Source organism: Eleutherodactylus coqui, chromosome 4 (genome assembly GCF_035609145.1).
Source record: "Eleutherodactylus coqui strain aEleCoq1 chromosome 4, aEleCoq1.hap1, whole genome shotgun sequence".
NCBI lineage: Eukaryota > Metazoa > Chordata > Amphibia > Anura > Eleutherodactylidae > Eleutherodactylus > Eleutherodactylus coqui.
In genome coordinates, this window is record NC_089840.1 from 254184051 (window position 1) to 254207289 (window position 23239).

General features: G+C 45.1%; 1 protein-coding gene across 3 annotated transcripts in view; it reads right to left on the minus strand.

Moving 5' to 3' along the window:
• Window positions 1-22952, minus strand: part of HPS1 (HPS1 biogenesis of lysosomal organelles complex 3 subunit 1) — a 53616-nt gene extending 30664 nt beyond the window's left edge. The window contains exons 1-9 of one of the 3 annotated variants that reach the window (XM_066601113.1): window positions 22899-22952; window positions 21148-21233; window positions 18882-18995; window positions 17536-17670; window positions 16866-17008; window positions 11271-11379; window positions 8768-8928; window positions 5055-5157; window positions 2726-2795 (exon numbers count right to left, since the gene is read on the minus strand). In XM_066601113.1, the coding sequence (XP_066457210.1) occupies window positions 2726-2795; window positions 5055-5157; window positions 8768-8928; window positions 11271-11379; window positions 16866-17008; window positions 17536-17670; window positions 18882-18995 (835 nt within the window). In that variant the 5' untranslated portion in view covers window positions 21148-21233; window positions 22899-22952. Of the gene's footprint in view, window positions 1-2725; window positions 2796-5054; window positions 5158-8767; window positions 8929-11270; window positions 11380-16865; window positions 17009-17535; window positions 17671-18881; window positions 18996-21147; window positions 21245-22898 lie in introns of all 3 variants that reach the window. The other 2 variants (XM_066601112.1, XM_066601111.1) reach the window with 2 other exon arrangements.
• Window positions 22953-23239: the final 287 nt, after the last annotated feature.

Sequence of the window (23239 nt, forward strand, 5' to 3'; positions counted from 1 at the left end):
GAGAGGAGAATTTTTTAATTTTTTTTTTTTCGTCACCCCCTCCCAAGAGCCTTACCTTTTTATAATGTTTCTACTGACATACCTGTATGAGGGCTGGTTTCTTGTGAGACGAGTTGTATTTTTTAATAGTTCCATTTATTAAACCATATAAAATGTACAGAAAAACTTTGATAATTTTTTTTCAGTGGGGAAAAATGAAGAAAAAGAAAAGCAATTGTGCATTTTTTGGTGGTGGTGGTGGGGGGTATTTTTACAGTGTTCACAGGGCAGTAGAAATGATAAATTAACTTTGTTCCGTGGTTCAGTATAATTATAGTGATACCAAATGTATAGTTTATGTTTTTCAGCTTTTTAAAAGTACCATATATACTCGAGTATAAGCCAATTTTTTCAGCACATTTTTTATGCTGAAAAAGCCCCCCTTGGCTTATACTCGAGTGAGGTAAAAAAGAACAAAAAAAAAAAAAAACAACAACAAAAAACCCGCAATACTCACCTCCCAGCCTGCGTCTGTGTTCCCGACGCGATGGTCTACCCGGGAGTGCGGCAAGCTGCTTGAAAACTCTCCCCGCTGTCATCTCCCTGCACAGCTCTGAATTCCCCTGCTGTCAGCGCTGTGTAGGTAAGCGCTGTGATTGGATCGAGCACCAGCCAATCACAGCCAGTGCTCGATCATTCACAGCCATTAAGTGGATATCATCACTAAATGGCTGTGATTGGTTTATCGAGCGCCAGCTGTGATTGGGTGGCGCTCGATCCAATCACAGTGCTTACTTACACAGCGCTGACGGCGGGGGAATTCAAAGCCAAGCAGGGAGATGACAGCGGGGAAAAGTCTCAAGCAGCTTTCCGCACCACCAGGGAGACCATCGCGCCGGGAACACAGACGCCGGCTGGGAGGTGAGTATTGCATTTTTTCTTTACCTAGTATATGCTCGAGTATAGCTAGGCTTACACCTTAGTCAATAAGTTTTACCATTTTTTTTGTGGTAAAACTTATTGACTCGGCTTATACTCAAGTATATACAGCAATTCTTTCCTTCGCCAGACCCTGAACTTTTTGCTTTTGTCATTGATTGGGCTGTGTGAGAAATTGTTCTTTGTGGGGTGACCTGTTCTTATTAGTACTATTTTTGAGATGCATTATCTTTTTGATCACTTTTCATTCAAATTTTTTAAGAGCCAGGATAACACCCCCCCTCCCCCCCAATTCTGGCCTTCCTCTGCTTCTTTTTTCCTTAAAGGGGTTGTGCCGCGGCAGCAAGTGGGTCTATACACTTCTGTATGGCCATATTAATGCACTTTGTAATGTACATTGTGCATTAATTATGAGCCATACAGAAGTTATAAGAAGTTTTTCACTTACCTGCTCCGTTGCTAGCGTCCTCGTTTCCATGGAGCCCGTCTAATTTTCGGCGTCTAATGGCCAAATTAGACGCGCTTGCGCAGTCCGGGTCTTCTTCTTTCCTCAATGGGGCCGCTCGTGCTGGATGCCGGCTCCGTGTAGCTCCGCCCCGTCACGTGCCGATTCCAGCCAATCAGGAGGCTGGAATCGGCAATGGACCGCACAGAAGCCCTGCGGTCCACCGAGGGAGAAGATCCCAGCGGCCATCTTCAACTGGTAAGTAAGAAGTCACCGGAGCGCGGGGATTCAGGTAAGCGCTGTGCGGTGTTCTTTTTTAACCCCTGCATCGGGGTTGTCTCGCGCCAAACCGGGGGGGGGGGGGGGGGGGTTGCAAAAAAAAAAAAAACCCGTTTCGGCGCGGGACAACCCCTTTAACTGTCTTCATCGTATAGTATGATATTTTGATAGTTTGGAATTTTATTTATACTGTGATACCAAATATATGGGTTCTTTCATTTTTTAATATATTTTTTTAAATGAGAAAAAAATTTGGAAAAGGGTTAAAAAATATTGTTTACGGTTGAAAAAAACTTTAATAAAAACTTTTTTCTGTCGTTTATACTTTTTAATTGATTGTGACAGAGCTGTGCAGGCAGCCGCCACTACTGTACAGTTTAATGTACAGTAGTACCAATAGAAAAATACTGTAGCTGAACTGGGGAAAGTACCCCAGGGAGTGGCTTCCCAGGCGCAGTTCACTGTAGAGGTGGGCACAGGGGTGCCATCCCTTTGATTATAATTATCTTTCTGAATGGACATGGGTGTATATATGAGAGTAAGGGCTCCTGTCCACGGGCGAGTGTGCATTGCGTTACTCGCGGCGATAATCCAGTTGCGGGTAACACAGTGCACGCTTTCCATAACGTTACTATGGAAAGCGCAGCCTCCTGTCCACAAGTGGAGAATCATAGCGATAGTCCGCTCTCGGGACTCAAATCGTAGCATGTCGCGATTCTCTGCAGTGAGCCTATTTGTGAGATAAGCTCACCACAGAGAACTAACAGTTCTCTCCCCTGCTCCCGGGTGGCGGAATATCACTAGCGATATTCTGCCTTGCCCGTGGACAGGGGGCCTTACACATAAAATATCGCTAAATACAGGGAGGAGAGGGGGATAAGGAAGGGAATTCTATACTTCTATCTAAACTACCGAACAGAAGTGACAGCAGCTCTGGGGCACAAACTGCTGCAACTCCAGCAAGCGACATGGTGCAAACTATTTGAAATAGATATGAGTAATATTCTAATATTTAGGCACCGATTACCTTTAAGTAAAATTGTATTGCTAATTTATTTGCTATGCACGTTTTATGAGACTCACCAAGGCTGCTGGTGCTGGGGGAGGGGTCAGGAGTATAATATTCTTCTACGGCTGCATTGTCTTCTGTGCACTGTGATAATAATAGAAAGGCTTATATATTATTATATGGAATTCTAAGACCGCTCTAAAAGATTTTGACGGGATCGGACAATACCCTGATGTATATGGGTGGGGGGGGGGGGGGCTCCCGACGTCTCCCTGATATCAATAAAGAAGGATAAAGCACGTTTAATTTCAGAGCCCAATCCTCTCGTCTCCCCTGGAGATTAGTCGCCACCACAACTGTTCAGCTGAGACTTTCTCTACTGTCCCCATATATGTAAAACACAAAGGCTGAACTAAGCATCCATGAGTACAAGGTAGTTGGGGGAAGTAGTGTTTAGCCAACAGCTATTGCAGGTAAGTGGTCGTCTTAAAAGTGAACCCATCACCAACTTGAAAGCAGTTAAGATGGGACTTGCGTTAACATGAATGGTGTTGCGTTAGGCAGCCTCACTCAACGCGGCGTTCCAGTCTGGTAAATTGTAACACAGAGCGATAAATTGGGATGTACGGTGTAATATGTGTTTTGGCCACTAGATGGCAATGCAAGCACAGCAACTTCAAGGACATACAGTGGGCCAGCCAGAAGCCATGAGGGTTAGTGGGGACCCACACTATAGTATGTAATGCACAATGCCACAGAATAGGGTGGACACAGTGGGACATACAAGGTTCAGAGGTGACACACTGCTGTGAGAGCACCCACTTGTGAAAGGAGACACCACTGCTAATCCATCACTGGGACACAAGCTCTGCTCATTGGTGGTGGCGACAGAGCTGTGCAGGCAGCCGCCACTACTGTACAGTTTAATGTACAGTAGTAGTACCCATAGAAAATACTGTAGCTGAAGAACTGGCGAAAGTACCCCTGGGAGTGGCTTCCCAGGCGCAGTTCGCTGCAGGGGTGGGCACAGCTGAAGAAGAGACTCTATCCCCTGCAATCAGGAAGCGGCAATGCAGCACATTAGATATGGCTTTCCAGGGCTCTCTGCAGTGCAGGGCAATAGAGGTCAGGCACAGCTGAGGGCTCCGTGTACAGCCAGGGGAGAGTGCTGTACGGCTGGGGCAGCATGGCAGGTCCAGGCAGAAAGGCACTGGCGGAGAGAGCTGCAGAAAGTGGCAGGGTTGCAGATCCAGGAGCCCAACTTCATGGCTTTGCAGCATCTACTGGGAGCTGCCTTGCAGCAGGGTTCCTGGATCTCCATTCCCACCTCCTTCTGCATCTCTCCCTGCCTGCGCCGGTCCTCCAGCAGCTACAGAGCGTGGGAGGTGCTGGTGTTATTCACATAGGCAATATCCTGCCTCCCCTCTATTTTTGGTGCTCCCCTGCAGTTTTATTTGAAAAGATCTGCTCTGTGATTGGCTGGTGCCAGCCAATCACAGAGCAGCAACATTTATTTTGCATTTACCCCCACTTTACACTATTCACAGTGCACGGACCCCAAACGCATCAGAGACTGCTGCAATAACACTCAGTCACCCTTTACATTTACAGGACAGCAGTTCAGGTGCCCCTGAACAAGAACTTCTGCAATTGTAAAAGATGTCTGGGTGTTTTCACAGCGCTTGCACCCGCTGCTCAGCACTTCTTCATTGCTGATCGCTGGCGGCCAGAGCGTTGTGTGTCAGGCCAGGCTGCTGCAATGGAGGAGCACTGCCTTGTAACAGGCTCCTGGGGACTCCAACCCCTGCCGTCCCTCTCAAGCTGTGCCCATCGGTGTTGGAAGAGGGGTATTACACCTTGCAAATTCTTTTTCTTATGTACGGAAATCCCATATTGCGTTACTATGCCTCTGTTCAACGCACTTTATTGCATTACCTTATCAGGTTAATGAGTTATGTTACTTAGGGGTGAGGACATGCATTATGGTGCTTACAGTTTAGGTAATGTGGAGTTTGGGGAGCTTCTTCTCATACTCTGGCGGGTCTACATTTCTGCGATGCCCCGTGGTGAAGTCAGCGCGAACACAACAAGCATGACTTATCAGATGGGTGTGTGCACACATTCTCATAGAGAAGAATAGGAATGTGCGCACAGTCTTCTGAAAACAGTCACACTTCTTGTGTGCGCTAACATTACCGCGGGGCATCGCAGAAGTCTAAAGCCGCCCAAGTATGAGAAAAAGCTCCCGGACTCCACATCACCTAAACTATAAGTGCCAGAACTTAGTTTAAGGTGCTTCTAGTTGGTGACAGGTTCCCTTTAAGGAACACCATTAATAACAGATAGACTATAAGATACAAATAGCTGACTCCGCCTTGTAAAGTTAACATAAAACCTGGTTACCGGGATGCTCGGCTCCTGTAGTATATTGATCCCCGGGTACAAATCCTGGACGATGAGAATCAAGGAGAGAAGATCTGCAGGTCTCAGAGAGCTGGCTTTTTGACTAGATATAAAACATAACAGTAAAACCTTTATTAAGGGGCATATATAGCATACGGCATCGTATACTGTGCCGCCATTTTAATTCACGTCCAGTCTTAAAATACATATGCTGATAGGCGCGACTCCTCTCATACTACCCAAACCTCCATGTCACTGGACGCCAGAGTAGTATACAGCTGTATGATCTTGGCACTACTACTTTAAAGTGGAAATGCAACAATAGGATGATTTAAATTGTCACAGGCATGTGTGTGAAAGTACGTTGGTGGGGTTTGTGATCGCAGACCCCCCTGACCTCTCATATAAACCGCTTTAACTCCAACACCAGGGAGTATATGGGCACAAACACTTTACAGAGCTGCGATTTGCTTGCATTACGTGTGTATTTTTAACACTATTTTCATTATGTGGAACCTCTCAGTATATTACTTTAGCGAATATAATAAATAAATATATATATATATATATATATATATATATATATTTATTATATACACACACACACACACACACACACACACTAGAGATGAGCGAGTATACTCGCTAAAGGCAATTGCTCGAGCGAGCATTGCCTTTAGCGAGTATCTCCCCGCTCGGGACAGAAGGTTCGGGTGCTAGCGCGGGGGAGCGTTGAGTAGCGGCTGTCAGCAGGAGGGAGCGGGGGAGGGAGAGATCTCCCCTCCGTTCTGCTCTCCCCCGCAGCTCCCCGCCCGCTGCCGGCACCCGAACTTTCACTCTCGAGCAGGCAGGTACTCGCTAAAGGCAATGCTCGCTCGAGCAATTGCCTTTAGCGAGTATACTCGCTCATCTCTAGTGTATGTATGTATGTATGTATGTATGTATGTATGTATGTATGTATGTATGTATGTATGTATGTATGTATGTATACACACACACACACACACTCTATATATATATAAAATTGAATGTATGTCTGTGTGTCTGTCTGTATGCGTGTCTGTCTGTCCTTTATGCGCTACTACACCATTCATCTGATCGCCATAAAACTTTGGGAAGTTGTTGAGTACACTCCTGGGAAGATTATAGGCATAGTACATTTATGCTACGATAAATGGCGCACGTGCGAGCGTTGTCAACAGTTACGCCCCCCCACGTAGATCGTTCAATTTCCATCATTGCCACTAATTTTCTCACTTCCCAATATCATAGAAACTTGAAATTTGGCACGAGCATTGATTATGACATAAATAGGAAAAGTTAATGGGTCCCAACTTGATTATTCAATCCTAAGCACAAAAGAATTAGCGTCCAAATTTTACGTACGGAATCTAATTCTCTCACTTCCTGATGTCATCTATATATATATATATAAAAATAAATGTATGTCTGTCTGTGTGTGTGTTTGTACTTTATGCATTACTACACCATTCATCCAATTGCCATGAGACTTTGGGAAGTTGCTGAGTACACTCCTGGGAAGGTTACTGGCATAGTACAACTATCCTACGATAGGTGGGGTGCGTGCGAGCATCGTCGACAGGTATGCCCCCCAGACAAAGATCGTTTGATTTCCATCTCAAGCACAAAAACAAAAGGCATTACGAGCAACGGGATGAGTGTTCAACCAGAAAATGATGCATCCGCCGAACGTTTCGCAAGACAATTGCTGGATATTGAGAATGCTGAGGTAAAATAAAAGCTGTGCTGTGATTGGTTGCAATTTCTTATACTGCTGAGGCAACATGAAAGCTGTGCTGTGATTGGTTGCTATATATTATACCGCTGAGGTAAAATGAATGCTGTGCTTGGTTGCTATTTTTTACATTGCTGAGGCAGAATAAAAGTTGCGCTGTGATTGGTTGTTATTTCTCTTACTGCTGAGGTAACATGAAAGCTGCACTGTGATTGGTTGTTATATTTTATACTGCTGAGGTGACATGAAAGCTGCGCTGTGATTGGGTGTTATATATTATAAAGATGAGGTAACATGTAAGCTGCGCTGCGATTGGTTGTTATATATTATACCACTGAGGTAACATAAAAAAGCTGCGCTGTGATTGGTTGCCATCTAGATATAGAAAAACGAATGTATGTATGTCTGTCTGTCTTCGCAGCAACGCGCGACGGGTAAGCTAGTATTAATATATTATTTAAGTGATTTTAGTTGGGTAAAACATGGCAATGTTATTTGACCAATCACTGGCACCAGATTGCATGGTGTAGATACTTGTACGCTGCATGAAAGAACATGGAGGGTATGTATGTGTGTTCGCCAGTACAAGGCACCATACAGAGCATCATCCAACATGAGCCTGACTCTGCCCATCTATAACACATTGATGGTATATGTTATGGTTATGCCATCAGTGAGAAAAGTCACTGAACACTTCATTCCCCTTTGGCACTGCTGTAGTGGCCCGGAGTTAACGGGGCCCCTCCATAATGTATCAATACATTTGTCTCGTATCAATGTGTTGTCAGTGTCTTTCATGTTGAGTGAATATGATATGTATTGCCTAGCTGCAGCAGGGTCTGATATGTGAGATGTCTAAGAAATGTATCTTGTTGTTTGTCACGTGATCGTGCTTCTTATATGTGATTGCAAGGTGTTGTGCAAGGTCTTCTGTTCTGGACTTGCAAGAGCAAGGAGCGTTTGTGGAGCTGCAAGTGAGCCACACAGGCACCATCAGTTCTGTGTGGGCTTGTTTGGAAAAGGCTGAAAGGTATCAGCAGCCTTCTCTGGGCCTGCCAGTGGTATCCCGAACCACTGAGGAAGAGAGTAGAGAAAGTGGAACCGCCATCACAGTGTGGAGTGTCGACCGGTAGAGAGCTGGCGAGTGTAAAGGAGTTTGTATCAGGAACAGAACACTACAGATAACTAGGATTGTAGCTTCTTCTGCTATCCTGTGATTTCCTCCCTGTTGCACCACTTTGTGATTTTGCACCATTTTCCTGTTGGCGTGAGTTTATACTTCTGTTGGATTGTAAATAGTTTTCCAAGTATACGAGCTCTGCCGACCATTCCCAGCTTTACTCTTTAAAAGTTCTCCGAGAGTGTGGACCATTTATTCCATCATCCGGATTCACCACAGAGGAAGGAATGCTGGCATCACCAGTGACAAAGGACTGTTAAAGGTAAACCACGTATTGGGTTACCCGTGTGCAAGTTCCCGACAGCGACATCTTGGACGAGTCCCGTGCTACCCTCAGGGTGGGAGATGGTAGAGCCCCGTGACAAGGCCGAAACTCTACCCCACTGTCTCCCAGGCTGTGGGCCCGCTCTTCGGACACTGCGCTGCCATCTTGGACTTATACGGCATATCAACAGAAAATGCCATAGAAGCCACACAGAGACAGGTCCCACCTGAACCTATTTCAAGAATGGGGCACGACTAAGCCTGAGAGCAGCTGGATGCAGTAGTTGGAGTAACAAACAGCGTAGCACAGCCTACTTGGCCGATTCAATACTGCCAGCCATCCTGGTCATGGAGTACAGAGCGGTATTATTATCCCTACCATGATGGGCCTGAATGAAAATATCCCTTTAACAGAAATCTAACACAACATCCAGTAAAGTACCAATCCCATAAGTGATAAGTGCCAATTGACTGAACCAAGGTTAAAAAAGACAAAAACAAAACAAATCACACCTGGAGAAGAGTGCCAGAAGTTTGGTGTTGACCAAGATGAAGGCGTGCAGGACCTCCTCGCCACCCCGCTCATTGCTGCCATTAATGTATTGCACAATCTGCTTCTCAAGGAACTCTATACATTGCTCTGACAGCTTTGGGTGTATCAGACGCTCTACAGCCTGCAAAAGAGGAAACGCTGATGTAATCTGCCTTCTCTTAACATGTACGGATGTAGCAGAGTTGGTTGTGCCTTTCACTCAGTATTGCAGCTGTCATCCCTTTAGACCTATTTTGAAATATTGTATTATTTCTTGCTCTGGAGGACCCAGTATTATTAGAGAACCTATTAAATTTCAATGGAACTGTGTAATGCCTCTTTCCCCCTGTAGAGGCACTGCACAGAAATTGAATAGTTACTGCCAGGTACTCCTCCTGCAGGGTATAACTGTTTGCAGAGGATTGAATAGGCAGAAGCGCTCAATGCAAATCAGAGTGTGACTATTCTAACAAAAAGATTGTCCATGGTAGGCAACCCCTTTAAAAGTAACCTGTCACCAGGTAGGAGCACCATAAGCTCTGTTATGGTGCTCATGCAGCAGGTTTCCTGGAAGCCCAGGACGGTATTCACGATACTTACATGGCTCCCCAATCCAGCACCATCACCCCTAAAAGCCAGTGCGGACCGCGCAGCCGGTGCATGTGCAGTCCCATAGCAATCAATGGAAGTGCGTGCGCATAGTGTGCAACCAGCGGTGCGGCTGCATGGCCCATGCTGCCTTTCAGGGGTTATAGTGCCAATTTGGGGAGCCAGGTAAGTATAAGAAATACTTTCCCGGACTGCAGGGAACCTGCCGTATGGGCACCATACCTAATTTATGGCGTTTATACCTGGTGACACGTTCTCTTTAACCCCTTAACGCCATAGGACGTAAATATACGCCCTGGCAGAGGAGTACTTAACGCAACAGGAAGTAAACTTACAAAATCTATGGCAGAATTTGTGTTTTCTCTCCCTGCTATAATAAAAAAAATTAATAAAAGTTTACCAATATAGTCTATGTACCCAAATACAAGCCCTCATACGGCCACGTTGACGAAAAAATAAAAAAGTTATGGCTTTTGAAAAATGGAGATGAAAATACGCCAAAAATCATTGCATTCTTTTGCCCAAAATAGGCCGTGTCCTTAAGGGGTTAAGGAACCTGCACAGGTTTTTTCGCTACTCAATCAAGTACTGGACAGATACTGAAAAGTTCATTACAATTGTACAACATTGACTCTTGTTCATGTGGAGAATCTGTACTGAAAACAGACATCAGTCAACACATTTTGGGGTATTTTATGCTTATATTCAATAATGATGAACTACTTCTGTATTCAATCACAGCAGAGATTGTTTGGCACTTAAAGCGACCCTCCTGACTTGGACAAGTAAAGATGGCCAAAGTGTACCTGATAGACTACTGATGCATGCTATGCGCAGTGTATAAGACACTACATGCTACTTGGATTGGCCAGCACTGCTCATGTTGACAGCATTGCTATACTAATACACAGGCAGCAAGCAATCAGAGAAGCTCGTATGGCCATCCTTGCTTCTCCAGACCCAGAGGGTCGCTTCAATGTGTATGCAGTGTGTATTCTAAAAGTCTGACAGAGCTAGATCTCAATAACTGGTGTCCTATAGGAAGACATGGATGCAGTTCATGACGGTATCACACATGGGCTCATGGGGGCCCCGGAACATGGATTTCAACTTTGTGTTGTGGCCCCTGTAAGAGACAGAGAGTAAAACCCAATTGCAAAGATGGCGTAGCATATGAGAAGCAGAAATCCACTTTCTGTATCTCTCTAAGTCCCGTGACCAAAGTAATGGTCGTCTTTTGGTTACTCCCGTAATGATAGCGCCAGCCCCGTCGAGCGGCTCCATGCATGCATTGTAGCAGAAGGAGGCTCCTTCAAGTACACTTTTGCATAGGCTGTACTACCAGTACCTAAGTTTCCTTACTTCAGTCATAGCAGCGGTCCCACGGGATGCAGAAAGTGGGTTTCTGCTTTTCAGATGCTAGTCATCAACTTTGTAATTGGTTTTTACTCTCCATCTCTTACAGGAGCCACAACACAAAACTGAATTCCATGTTCTGTGGCCCCCAGGGGCCCGTGCACCATGTAGCACATCCATGCTTTCCTATTCAAGTACACTATTGTTATTTCAGCATAGCACACGGGGATTGGTGCACTGTATATACTTCTCATCAACAAGAAGAGATATGAACTTCGATCAGACAGAATTTACGTACAAGAATCACTGGGAAGGTTCCAAACATACTGAAGGGGCACTCCACCTACAGACAGAAACAGTCTGAGCCTTTGACTACATGTGACCTCCATGCTTTACATTGCAGCTCTGTGTGTTCGCATCAGCTGTTGGGTGGAGAGGGGAGTTCTATAAATCTCCTGAAAGCCCTTTCGTCTGCCTTGTATGTATAACACTTGTAGTAAAGCCATGTGTCTTATTCACCTCCACCGCGAAGCTCTGGTCTTCACACTGCAGACGGCTGTATGTTAGGAGCAGACTCTGAAACGTCTTCCATACGAGGTTCCGTTGATCTGAATCTGGCGGTCGCAGTCTGCACATACAGAAAACATACCAGGATATACAAGTCATGCCAGGATATAACCTTCCTCAGCATTAAAGGGGTATTCTGTAGACTGGGCAACATTTTCAAAGTTTTCTTACCCCCTTTATGACCAAGGCCTTTGATGCTTAAATGTCTATATCAACATTTCATATTTTCAAGACAGTATATTCTAAGGATTAATATTTTTATTAGATAGCTAATGTTTTACATTATTTTGTAGCATGGATTGGGCTTTCTTATGGTATGAGCACAGGACCGGGCCCTTTTAATTTTAGGTTTAATTTTAGGTTTTGTATAGAGAAAAATGGACAGAAATAGCATAAAATTCTAGACTTCTTAGTTCTTTTTCCATTTCTAATTCAGAGTTATAAGGGCTTATTTACATGAGTGTATATCTGCCAGTGTTTTTCGCAAAGGGAGTGGGCGGGACGGGGGCTGAGCTAAGCTCCCGCCCTCTACCCGCAGCCAGCAATGGGAGTGGGCAGACAGAGCAGAGCTTAGCTCCGCCCCTTTCTCTCCCATTGCAAACACCAGAGTGGAAGAGAGGCGCTACTGCTCAGATGGAAGCGTATATCGGCTGGCCGTGAAAATGCCGGCTGATATAGGCTTGTGTAAATAAGCCCTAAATTTGAAAAAAAAGAAAAGATTTCTTAAAAAAAAAAAAAAAAAAATCTTCTCACACTCCTGTGTAAGAAAACATCTTGATGTATAAAAAAATGAATCCCATCAGATGAGAGTCACCCCCACTATGTGTCCTAATAAGTGCAGCAGGGGATTGAGATGTATGAAGCCAAACACTGTTGTAATATAAATACGAATTATGGTTTACGAATCAGGAAAATGCTGATGCTTGAACAGGATGATGATTTCTTGACCAAGTGGAATAATATATTGTTGGACGGCTCACTGAGACTTATGCAAAAGGATTATCTCTTGGGGGGGGGGAAAAATTGGAACATATGCAAACCTCCATTAACGACGTCCAACAATCTCTAGTCTCAGGTTTTGAGGACAAAAATTTCAAAAAGGCGTATGACAATATCTGCAACAATCTGGATACATTTGAAGAAAAAATTATGGACATTAAAAAAAAAAAAATAAAATTCTACGTCACCTACGGGACTGTCAAGCAGATCGGCTCTATTTTAAACCCTCTAAGAACAAATTTAGGGAGTTTACCAACAAAAAGTCTGTTTTAAAAAGGTCACACGATACATATGTCGCAAACTGAACTGATAAATATGTGAGTTTTTCCTCCTCTGACGGGGCACTCGGATTGCCATACTGACATGTCTCATGGAGATTCTATCAACACCCACAAAAGATCATTAAGTCGCAGGTCGGCACGTTCCAGAGCACATACATGGACGTCCAAGTCATAACATTGAGGAACGTTTTTTTAGGAGGCGAGAAACAGGACGAGCCGAAGAAAACACACACAAGAGACAAAGGGGGCAGGAATTTGTGGAATCATTGCAAGTAAAATCGCACAACATGTTCAGTGTGATCAACATCTCAGCAAATATTTTGAATGAAAACCAAATTTGGGTTCTAACCAAGGGACTTAACTTTGCTCCCTCGTGTCATATGAATCTTCTCAGGTATTAGATGTGAATAAATTCATAAGAAATATTACGGTCAGAAAGTTTTTTGTTTTTTTTTGGAGTCCCAAAAACCAGTGGGGACGTCCAATATAATAGATTCTCCTTCGCCCAAAGTGACAGGGGGTCTCATGTCCACCAGTCCCAAGAACGGGGGTCCCGTGTCTGCACTTCTCTCTGCATACCCCGCAATAACGTGGAGCTTGAATGGAGTGGTGGTCACGTATGTGTGGTGCCGTTCCATTCATCTTCAATGGGACAGCCAGATATAGCAGAGTACAAGCGCTCAGCTATTTCCATCAACTCATTGAAATTAATGGTGTGTGTGTGTGTGTGTGTGTGTGTGTGTGTGTGTGTGTGTGTGTGTGTGTGTGTGTGTGTGTGTGTGTGAGAAACAGCCACTCCAATTGATTTCCATGTCACTGCAGGTGGGTTCAGTGAGCCTACAGCGAGGAGGACAAGGCATCCCTGTTCACAATCCCCTTAGAAAATTATTCAGTGTTGTGTCCAGAATTAGAAAAACATGGCTGCCCTTAAAAAAAAAAAAACATTGGCGCTGAGCTGCAATACTGCACACAACCTGTGGAGAGGTGTAGCGCTGTTTTTGGAAGAGAGCAGCCATACTTTTCTGATCCTGGAGAACCCCTTTACATAGCACACATGTGAATTGGGCAGAATCAGAGAGTTTTGAGCCTCTGAGAGGTAAAAGCTAGCATCCAGCGATAGCAAGTAGAGATCTTGCAAGCGGTGAAGAACTGATACAAATGAATATGAGAAAGTTGCAGGGCTTTCATTAAAAACTAGTATATTTACGAGGGGATACCCCAAAGAAACGGGACTCTTCCTCTAGTAAACGGGCGTTACTAGTATAGTCTCCCATTCTAGCTGAACGCAGGCCCCTTTGGAGGTGGTATGCCAGCTGATGTTGGTTGCGTTCCGCTCCAGTGATATATTTTTTTTTCACAAGTTGTTCCGTTTTTTGCCCATTTTGTGATGACCGATTCATACGGACAACGTGCAGCTGTGAGATTTTATTTTCTTTTTCACTGCTCAAAACACGTAAACAAAAGTCGCACAGAGCAAGATCGTGTGAGGCAAGGGTGTCAAGCGTTTTTTTTGTTAAAAATGGCTTAAACACTCAGCGGTATACGACAAGGAGGTTCTTCCATTGTGATAACGCACCTGCACACACAGCACTGAGTGTTTGCGCAATTTTTTTTTAAACCGAGTGTTAGGGCTCAATCACACGGCCATGATTTCAGCGTATATTATGCGCGCGATGCACAGCCATGTGAATGGAGTCAATGAGAGCACAAGGATTTTCATTGATACTTTCACATTAGCCTGTAAACATTCCATGTAGATATGGGAGAAAAAGATCGCAGCGTGCTCTATTTCACCGCGGATGATGCAGCGCGAGCCCTATACTTTTGTATGGGTAGTGTATGTAACGCTGTTTATACGCAATGCCACTATGAGACAGAGTGGGGAATTCAAAAATAAACAAGTCGCACTGTACATGACCGCATGCGTGAGATACGCTAGCATGCGCAATGCACTCGTCGCCATACAACGACAACTGTATGTTGCACATATGAATCAGCCATCACAAAATAGGTGAAAAAACACTAAACCCGAACGCAACCAACAACGCCAGCTGGCAGACCGCCTCAGAAGGGGTCCGCAGACGGTCTCCTAGAATAGAAGATGATCCTAGTAACATTCCCCCACCAGAAGAAGAGTCCTGATTCTTTTGGTTGCCCCCCCCCCCCCCCCCCCCGTAAGTCTAGGAAACCAAACTTTCACGGCAAAACAATCAAACTAATTAGACGAACCCGTGCCACAGTGCAGAGCGTCGTAAGAATTATAAGACATAAGTGCTGTAACGGGAGGAAAACACTCTGGGCCTTGTTTACCAGCGCTGTCTAACTGTGAGACTGTCCCTGTTGCCCATAGCAACCAATCAGAGCTCAGCTTCCTTTCTAAAACTGCTGAGGTAAAACTGAAAGCTGTGCTCTGATTGGTTGCTAGGGGCAACAGCCTTGGTAAACAAGGCCTAGTGTTTATCTATACTAGAAAGCAGAGGCTAATGGGAAGTAATCTACTGGTCAGACTGGGAGATGAAACTTACCAGAAGAGGCTTTATTACCAGGTAAAGAAGAAAGGAAACAAAGAGAGAAGTAGTTAGAAGGTTCTAGACAACAGAGCGGTTACTATGCTACATAGAACTTGGGTCGACCCTAAGGTCACTCTCACAGGTGTTTGTAAATACGCTGCTTTTTTCCATGCGGCGTTTTCGTGTGCGTTTGCCTACATTGTTACTGCTTTTTTAGCACAGTAACAGGTAAAACGAGCCGATGACGTCAGCACTTCCGTTTTCCCCTCCCGGTGGCATAGAACGCTGCATTGAAAATACCATAAAACGCTGTACATCGTGTTTTTTTTGTGTTTTTAACACACCCCATTCATTTCAATGGGCGATGCTGTGCATTAAAAAGTGTTGCAACAGCAAAAAATAGAACATACCGCGCTCAATTCAGTGAGCATTAAAACGCTGCGCTAAAACGCTCATCTGAGAAGCCCCATTGAAATGAATGGTGGCTTAGTGCAGCGTTTAATCGGTCGTGTAAACGTCTGTATGAGAGAGGCCTAATCCCGAATGTAGTGGGATGCAGTGCCTGTTCTGTAGGAGAAAGGTGGTTTCAACACATACCGTTGTGCGTCTTCAGCTCCTATGCAGGCCTATGTGTCTCCATGGTTACAGACTACAAAACAGAACCCGTGCAGTATCGTCCACCAGACATTTTTGTTAAAGGGGCATTAAGGGGAAAAAAAAAAAAAAGTTAAAACAGGCGTTAAACAACGGAAAATTTAATACTCACCCATCCCTCTAAGCGCTGCACTTCTGGCGCTCGGAACCTGGAAGAAGCGGCGGGCGGGCATGTGACTGGTCAGCTACCCACAGGTTTTAGCGGTGAATCGTTTCTTGCCACTAAAGCTTGCAAGTGGCTGAGCGGTCACGGGCACAATGTACGTCATGTGACGGCCCGCCGGTCACCGGGGCTGAAGCGCTGGAAGATGAGCCGCCGGGATAGGAGTGTATTCAATTTTTCTTTATTTGAAGCCCGTTTGACTTTATTTTATGTTCCAGAAAACTAGTTTAAGAAGTCTTTGTAAGGTCTGATAATCGGGCAAGAATATCCAAATTAGCTACTCTGCTTTTCCAGAGCCAGATGTAACTAAAGAATGGCACATGTGTTGGAAGAGAACTTAACCCTTTCCAATCCACTGTCTGACATCTAAAGACATTCTGATTGAAAGCTGTACAGCTCCAATGGCCGAAGATGTCCGGCAGGGTATTCTTACTGTAGATTACTGGCTGCTCTGTTGTCAGAGGCCTCTCCAGCATGTCCCATACTGCAGTACTGGCTCCAGCCAGCAGATGGCGCTATTGTATAATGGCAGAAAGAAAACCCCCTAGGAAACTTTGAAGCCAAAATTGGATTGCAAAGGGTTAAAGACTTACATTAAAAGGAGTTTTCTTGAACTTTAAATTGATATTCTGTCTTTAGAACCGGCAAGGGTCAAATTCCTGCAAGCCCAACTGTTTGAAAGGGCAGTAGAAGTGGTGCCCGTCCCTACAGTAGCCGACACCGCGACCTCCATACATGTGGTTGGTACTGCAGCCTATTCTGCTGATCACTGGGGGTGGTGGGGGGGGGGGGGTGAGGCTAAATGTTGTTGACCACCAAGCAAGGAGAAGTCATAAAAGTAATGTGGATTTCTCTTTTATCCAATAGGACAGTGCCACCAGGGCACCATTTGTCTTTTGGAAACATGTAGGAAGGAACGATCATTAATTAGTAGACCTACTCTTTTTTGATTAGTTGAGCATCCAAAGTGACCAAACCAAAGTGAACTTCAGTGAGTCTCTTCAAGACGTAAATCTTCCTCCTCAAGTCGTCCTCATTTTCCGCTCCGTCCCCATTGACAGCAATGAACAGACATTCTCCAAACTGCACAGGTATACAGAGGCTGAGTTAGATTATAATCACACTAACCAGCAAACGTCAAGGTAACCCGACTTTTAACGATATGTTGAGTGCCAGAAGGGATATGTAGGGGTCTACAGCCTTATTCAACATATGGGCCATCCCACTACTCATATGCAAAATAGGTGCACCGAATGTGCTGTGAGCATATCATAAAGGCTTTACTACATGTTCTATTCACCCATGGCAATCCTCTGTTACTCCAGGTTTGTACACTTTACCTGCACTGATACATTGTAGCAAACTACCAGTACATTGTGCTGCTGTATTTATATCCCACATGGTTTATCTGGACTGGATGCAATTGTTTTTAAATAATTTTCAGTGGTCCCATTCACTGACAGTAAGCAGAGATTTTGCACATGGTGAAGAATTGGATATCAGAAAGTTTCAGAAGTTCTATTAATACAATAATAAAGTGGTATTTACAATGGAAAATTAAAATGGCGGCAGATACCCTGGCATGGCGGGCACGCCAGGAAATAACCTACCATGTGCAGCACACAGAGGTGGCTGTTCTCAGCGGTGAAGCAGGTGTAGGTGTCACCAATCTTCTCCAGCAGCGTCACGCAAGAGATGATCAGAGGGGCGAAAAGGGTATTGATGCTGTCACCAAAGCTCGGAGACTGGAGGAAACAAGTCCGTGCAGTGCAGGTTATATCATGAGAGATATGCAGAGTTACGCTAGGTGCAAAAAACCCCAAAAACATAAAGTGGATCAGAATAGTGCATGTGATGTGATTTATCCTGCAGCCCGTGTCTCCGTGAAATAACGTGGTAGTGTGATGTACCTGGATAATACGGGCTGCTGTCTGTGTGTAGGCCATCTTTTTAATGGACTATACATGGAAGGAAAAAAAGACACTAGTATGTTAGAGGCTTTAGAGCTGGGGCCCATTCACACGGGCGTATGCAATTTTAGGGCTTAATCAGATGGGCGGGATTTTGTCCCGTTATGTGGCTGTAAAAATCACGTCCGCATAACAGAACAAAACGAAACCATTGATTTCAATGGATTCATTGTCACTATCAGGATTTTCATGCATAAATACTGTGTTTCCCCGAAAATAAGACAGTGTCATTAATTTTTGTTCAAAAAGGTTTAACTTTTTTACATGTATAGCTGCCTGGACACTATTTAAATTGACTTTTTAAATTAACTGTTAGCAGGGCTTAATTTTGGAGTAGGGCTTATATTTCAAGCATCCTTAAAAAGCCTGAAAAATCATTTTGCATCCTCAAAAATTCTGGAAAATCATGCATGTCTTATTTTCAGGGAATGTCTTATTTTCAGGGAAACAGGGTAGTACGGGCGAGAAAGTTGCAGGATGTGTCTTGACTAGAGATGAGCGAGTATACTCGCTAAGGACAATTGCTCGATTGAGCATTGTCCTTAGCGAGTATCTCCCCGCTCGGCAGAGAAGGTTCGGCTGCCGGCGCGGGTGACAGGTGAGTTGCGGCAGTCAGCAGGGGGAAGCGGAGGGGGGAGAGAGAAATGTCCCATCCGTTTCTCCCTGCTCTCCCCCGGAGCTCCCCGCCCGCCGCTGGCAGCCAAATCTTTGCTCCCGAGCGGGCAGGTACTCGCTAAGGGCAATGCTCAATAGAGCAATTGCCCTTAGCGAGTATACTCGCTCATCTCTAGTCTTGACACTTTTTTTCAAGCTCACATGCCAACACTGCAGAGTTTGAATAGTCAGAAAAAAACAACTCCGGAGCGGGGAGAGTAGTTGGTCATCCGCCCATCTGAAGAAGTCCTTAGACTAGTAAAAACGCACGATTTTCACTGTAAATGTCAGTTTTTGCTGCATTTTGGTGCGCATCGCATAAGACCCCCTACCTGCAGCAGCTCCTCACATACAGAGTATCGGCTGTGTAGATTCTTTTCAAACTCCTCATCCGCCCAGCAGAACAGGACTTCTGCTCCCTCCGAGACGATCAGTAAACACTTCATCTGTAAGAAGGAAGACCGTTATACTTAATGCAGGACTTGTTATCCTCGACTTGTCCACAATGTTATTCTACTCTCTTAGGACTTCGACAGACAAGCGTATAACGCGATGCGCTCACTCCTGTGCAATTCTTTTGCGCAGTTCACAAGTTTATTTTGTGCTCGCGCCTGCACAAATACATTCGCTCACATGGGCGGGGGAATCACCCCTCCCTGATTTAACTGGCTAATAAGCCACACACGATAGCGGTGATTGCAGGTATGTGCTAAGCACGCGGGTGGAAGTATGCGTTTCTGCACCTCCCATAGAGCACTATGGGGATCTTTGGTACGCAAACACTTACAAGATAGAGCAGGTCTAGTTTATGTACCAGCAAAAAAAAAAACACATGAGAATGATCCCATTGAAATCAATGGTTTCAATTCTCTACGCAGGATTTTCCCACAAGCAAAATCACGGTGTCACACATTTGTCAAAACCATTAGTTACCGCATGCACTAGGAAAGTTGGGTGACAATTAACCGTTTGCAATCCAATTTTGGATTCAGGGTTTCCTAAAGGGTTTTTTCTTTCTGCCTTTATACAATGGTGCCATCTGCTGGCTGGAGCCAGTACTGCGGTATGGGACATGCTGGGGAGGCTCCCGCAACCACAGAGCGGCCAGTAATATACAGCAAGAATACCCTGCCGGACATCTTCCTACATCGGAGCTGTGCAGCCTTCAATGTAAGACATCAAACAGTGGATTGGAAACGGTTAACATAACTACCATTACAACTTCAGCATGGGTTATCAGCAGGTTTTCCATATCTCTGCTAAGTTCTGCAGCAAGTTAGAACAGGGGATATCGGACTACTGTAAGCTTGGTTAAAATTGGATGATATAAGAGTATAGAGTTAAAGGGGTTGTCCCGCGCCGAAACGGGCTTTTTTTTTTTTTTAACCCCCCCCCCCCGTTCGGCGCGAGACAACCCCGATGCAGGGGTTAAAAAAACAACCCGCACAGCGCTTACCTGAATCCCGGCGGTCCGGCGTCTTCATACTCACCTGCTGAAGATGGCCGCCGGGATCCTCTGTCTCCATGGATCGCAGGGCTTCTGTGCGGTCCATTGCCGATTCCAGCCTCCTGATTGGCTGGAATCGGCACGTGACGGGGCGGAGCTACACGGAGCTACACGGAGCCCCATTCAGAAAAGAAGAAGACCCGGACTGCGCAAGCGCGGCTAATTTGGCCATCGGAGGGCGAAAATTAGTCGGCTCCATGGGAACGAGGACGCCAGCAACGGAGCAGGTAAGTATAAAACTTTTTATAACTTCTGTATGGCTCATAATTAATGCACAATGTACATTACAAAGTGCATTAATATGGCCATACAGAAGTGTATAGACCCACTTGCTGCCGCGGGACAACCCCTTTAAAGGGATACTCCTATCTCAGGGGTATGCCCATCCATAGAATTTGCAATAGAAGTCCGATAGGTGCGGGTACCACCTCTGGGACCTGAACCTATCTTGAGTTAGAGTTCCACCACCCATTGTGATCGGGGATTGTTAAGATGACGGAAGGAGCGGAGCTTGGCTGAGGTACGTTTTTTTTCCTTTAACTCCCATAGAATATAAAAGGGTAGCACAGTGAGCTACCCCTCTTCCATCACTCTGGAGCTGCAGAAACAACACAGCTCACTGTGCTGCACTGTGTAACTTCCATTGCCGGCTATGGGAGTAACAGGAAAAAGCATAGCTCAGCTAAGCTCTGCCGTTTCCATCATCTTGGCAACCTCGTAATCAGCAGAGTTCCTACCTTGGGCATGTACGGCTAAGACAGGAACACCGCTTTTAAATTATAAATCTGTCTCTGCCTGCAGCTACCACTAGAGGGAACTTACTATGCAAGAGTTTATACATTAAGCTCTGTGAAAGCTCTGTCTTCAGTGTGCTCCCTCTAGTGGTAGCTGCAGGAAGGATGAATTTTATCATTTAACAAATGAATACAATTACAGGTATAAAGTTCTCTTCACATCCCCACCTATAGTTGCATTTATGAAAAGGAATTAGTGACAGATTCACCTTAAGCCTTCATCTGGGCAGTAACTTGTAGCCGTCACTGGAGGCAAACAAGGAGATTAGAGAAGATTCTGGAAATCTCATCACTTACTGTAATATCCCGCTGTCCCTCTTTAGCGATGGGTCTGATGCATCAGTTCTTCAGTTAAACATCTTCATCGCATCTCACCTTCTTTCCTGTTACAGATCTAAAAGTGAAATGCTGGGTAGAAGGAATCCTACAGATTCCAGTAATCTGGCATCCTTGGCACTGGCGAGATGCTGGATTATTGGATATAGTAAACCAACAGATGGGTACATAAACTGCGTGTTCATTGTGGCTCCAGTGGATCATGCAGACGTCCACGATACACACGCCCCTCCCTCACATGTCTGGAGATCATGAAACAGCCTCGCATCCCTGTGGGGCTAAAGGAATCCCCCAAAGCAATGAGCTACAGGGGATCTCCTAGAGATCTTCCCGTATTTGGAGAAATAGGGGGGCCGGGCTAGAGGGCTTCCCTGAGAGGGTTTTCATAGGGATTCCTCTCTAGCCAAGGAGAGGGTGCAGGGCTAGAGGGATCCGCCCTCTAGCCTTGCACCCTCTCTTGGCTGAAGAGGAATCCCTATGAAAACCCTCTCTAGCCCCCGCTCTCAGGGAAGTCCTCTAGCCCCACCTCCCTACATCTCCAAATATGGGAAGATCTCTAGGAGATCCCCTATAGCTCTGTCTCCCCCTCTCCTCTTTATGGGGGATTTCTTCAGCCCCGCAGTGATGCGAGGCGGTTCTTTTTTAAACCGCATCGCATCCAGGACTTTTCAGAAGGACTGCGAGGGCGATATCGCCCTCACCAGTGTGTAGGAGCCCTTACTGCACTTTTTGTAAAGGGGCAAGGACGACACGGCAAAAAGCTGCCCATCTTTGCGCATAATCATAGTTTTAATGTAATTCAAGGGTCCGAGCACTGAAGGTCAACAGCAGCGACAATGTGCAGGAAAAAAAAAAGTGCGTAATTTTTGCCACATGTCAAAATGCTACACGTACTGCGAACCCAATAGAGTCCCATCAACTTAAAGTAGAACCGCTATTAAAGGTGAAGTCACAGTGGAGACAGACTTTATGTGTAGTAACATTTTGTATACAGTAATGCCTTTCACATTTGATAATCCAGAAATTCTGATAGTCTGGCATTTCCAGCAAAGAACCCCAATGCAATCTGTAAGATCACAAACTAAGACTGAGTGGAGAATCAGGGACTAGAGAGCTATTTAACAGATTTTATATACTTTTCAAGAACCATATGATAATCCAGAATCTGTTAATGCCAGTCTCAAAAAATGTTACTATCATACAGGGGGGTAACAGATGCCTTGTGTACCTCACTAGGATCCCTGCCACGGCTCCATACATACATACATACATGACACAAATACACACACATAGCATTGCAAAAAACATCCAATAGTCTGGCATCTCCACAGCGGATAGTCTGCTGGAGATTAACAGATTTTTGCACCCAGTTACATTTCCTTTAAGATACAATTGATTTCATTTTGGTGCTTTCATGGGAATACATGACCCAGTTCTCGCATTCTGCTGCACAGATTAGTAAATCATTCTGGATTATCAGGTATTCTGAACTATCGGGCAGTTGTAATAGCGTAACAAACTAATGCACCAACACCTGTCAGCCCATATTATCTAACTCGTAGGATTAGATCTCCTGCAAATTCTATCCGAAGTGTTTTAAAACACCACTGAAAAAAAAGTATGTGAACCCCCAGAGAATGCAAAAACTCTAAAAGTCCCCATGTGAATCCTCCCCGCCGCAGACTATTGCAGATTGTCAGCAGAGCTCTCACCTCCATGCACACAGCTGCGGCCACTTCCTGCACTGAGACATGTGAATGCTCCCCATGTGATCTGTGACTGGGGGAGGAGAGACTGCAGGGAATAGGAGGTGCCCCCTGCTGGAGGCTCAGTACACACTGCAGCTGTGCTGCTTGCTTCCTGCAGAGAAGCCGTGCTGATTTCATAAAAACATGACAAAACTCCAAAATACAGTGTAAAAGCAGCCTATGGGCTCCGACAGACGAGCATGTAACGTAATATATGCTCGCTGCTGCGCACTTTTTATTTGCGCAGTGTGGGCTTAAACAGACAAACGTGATTGCGCACATTTTTGCTTGCATGTAACTCACGC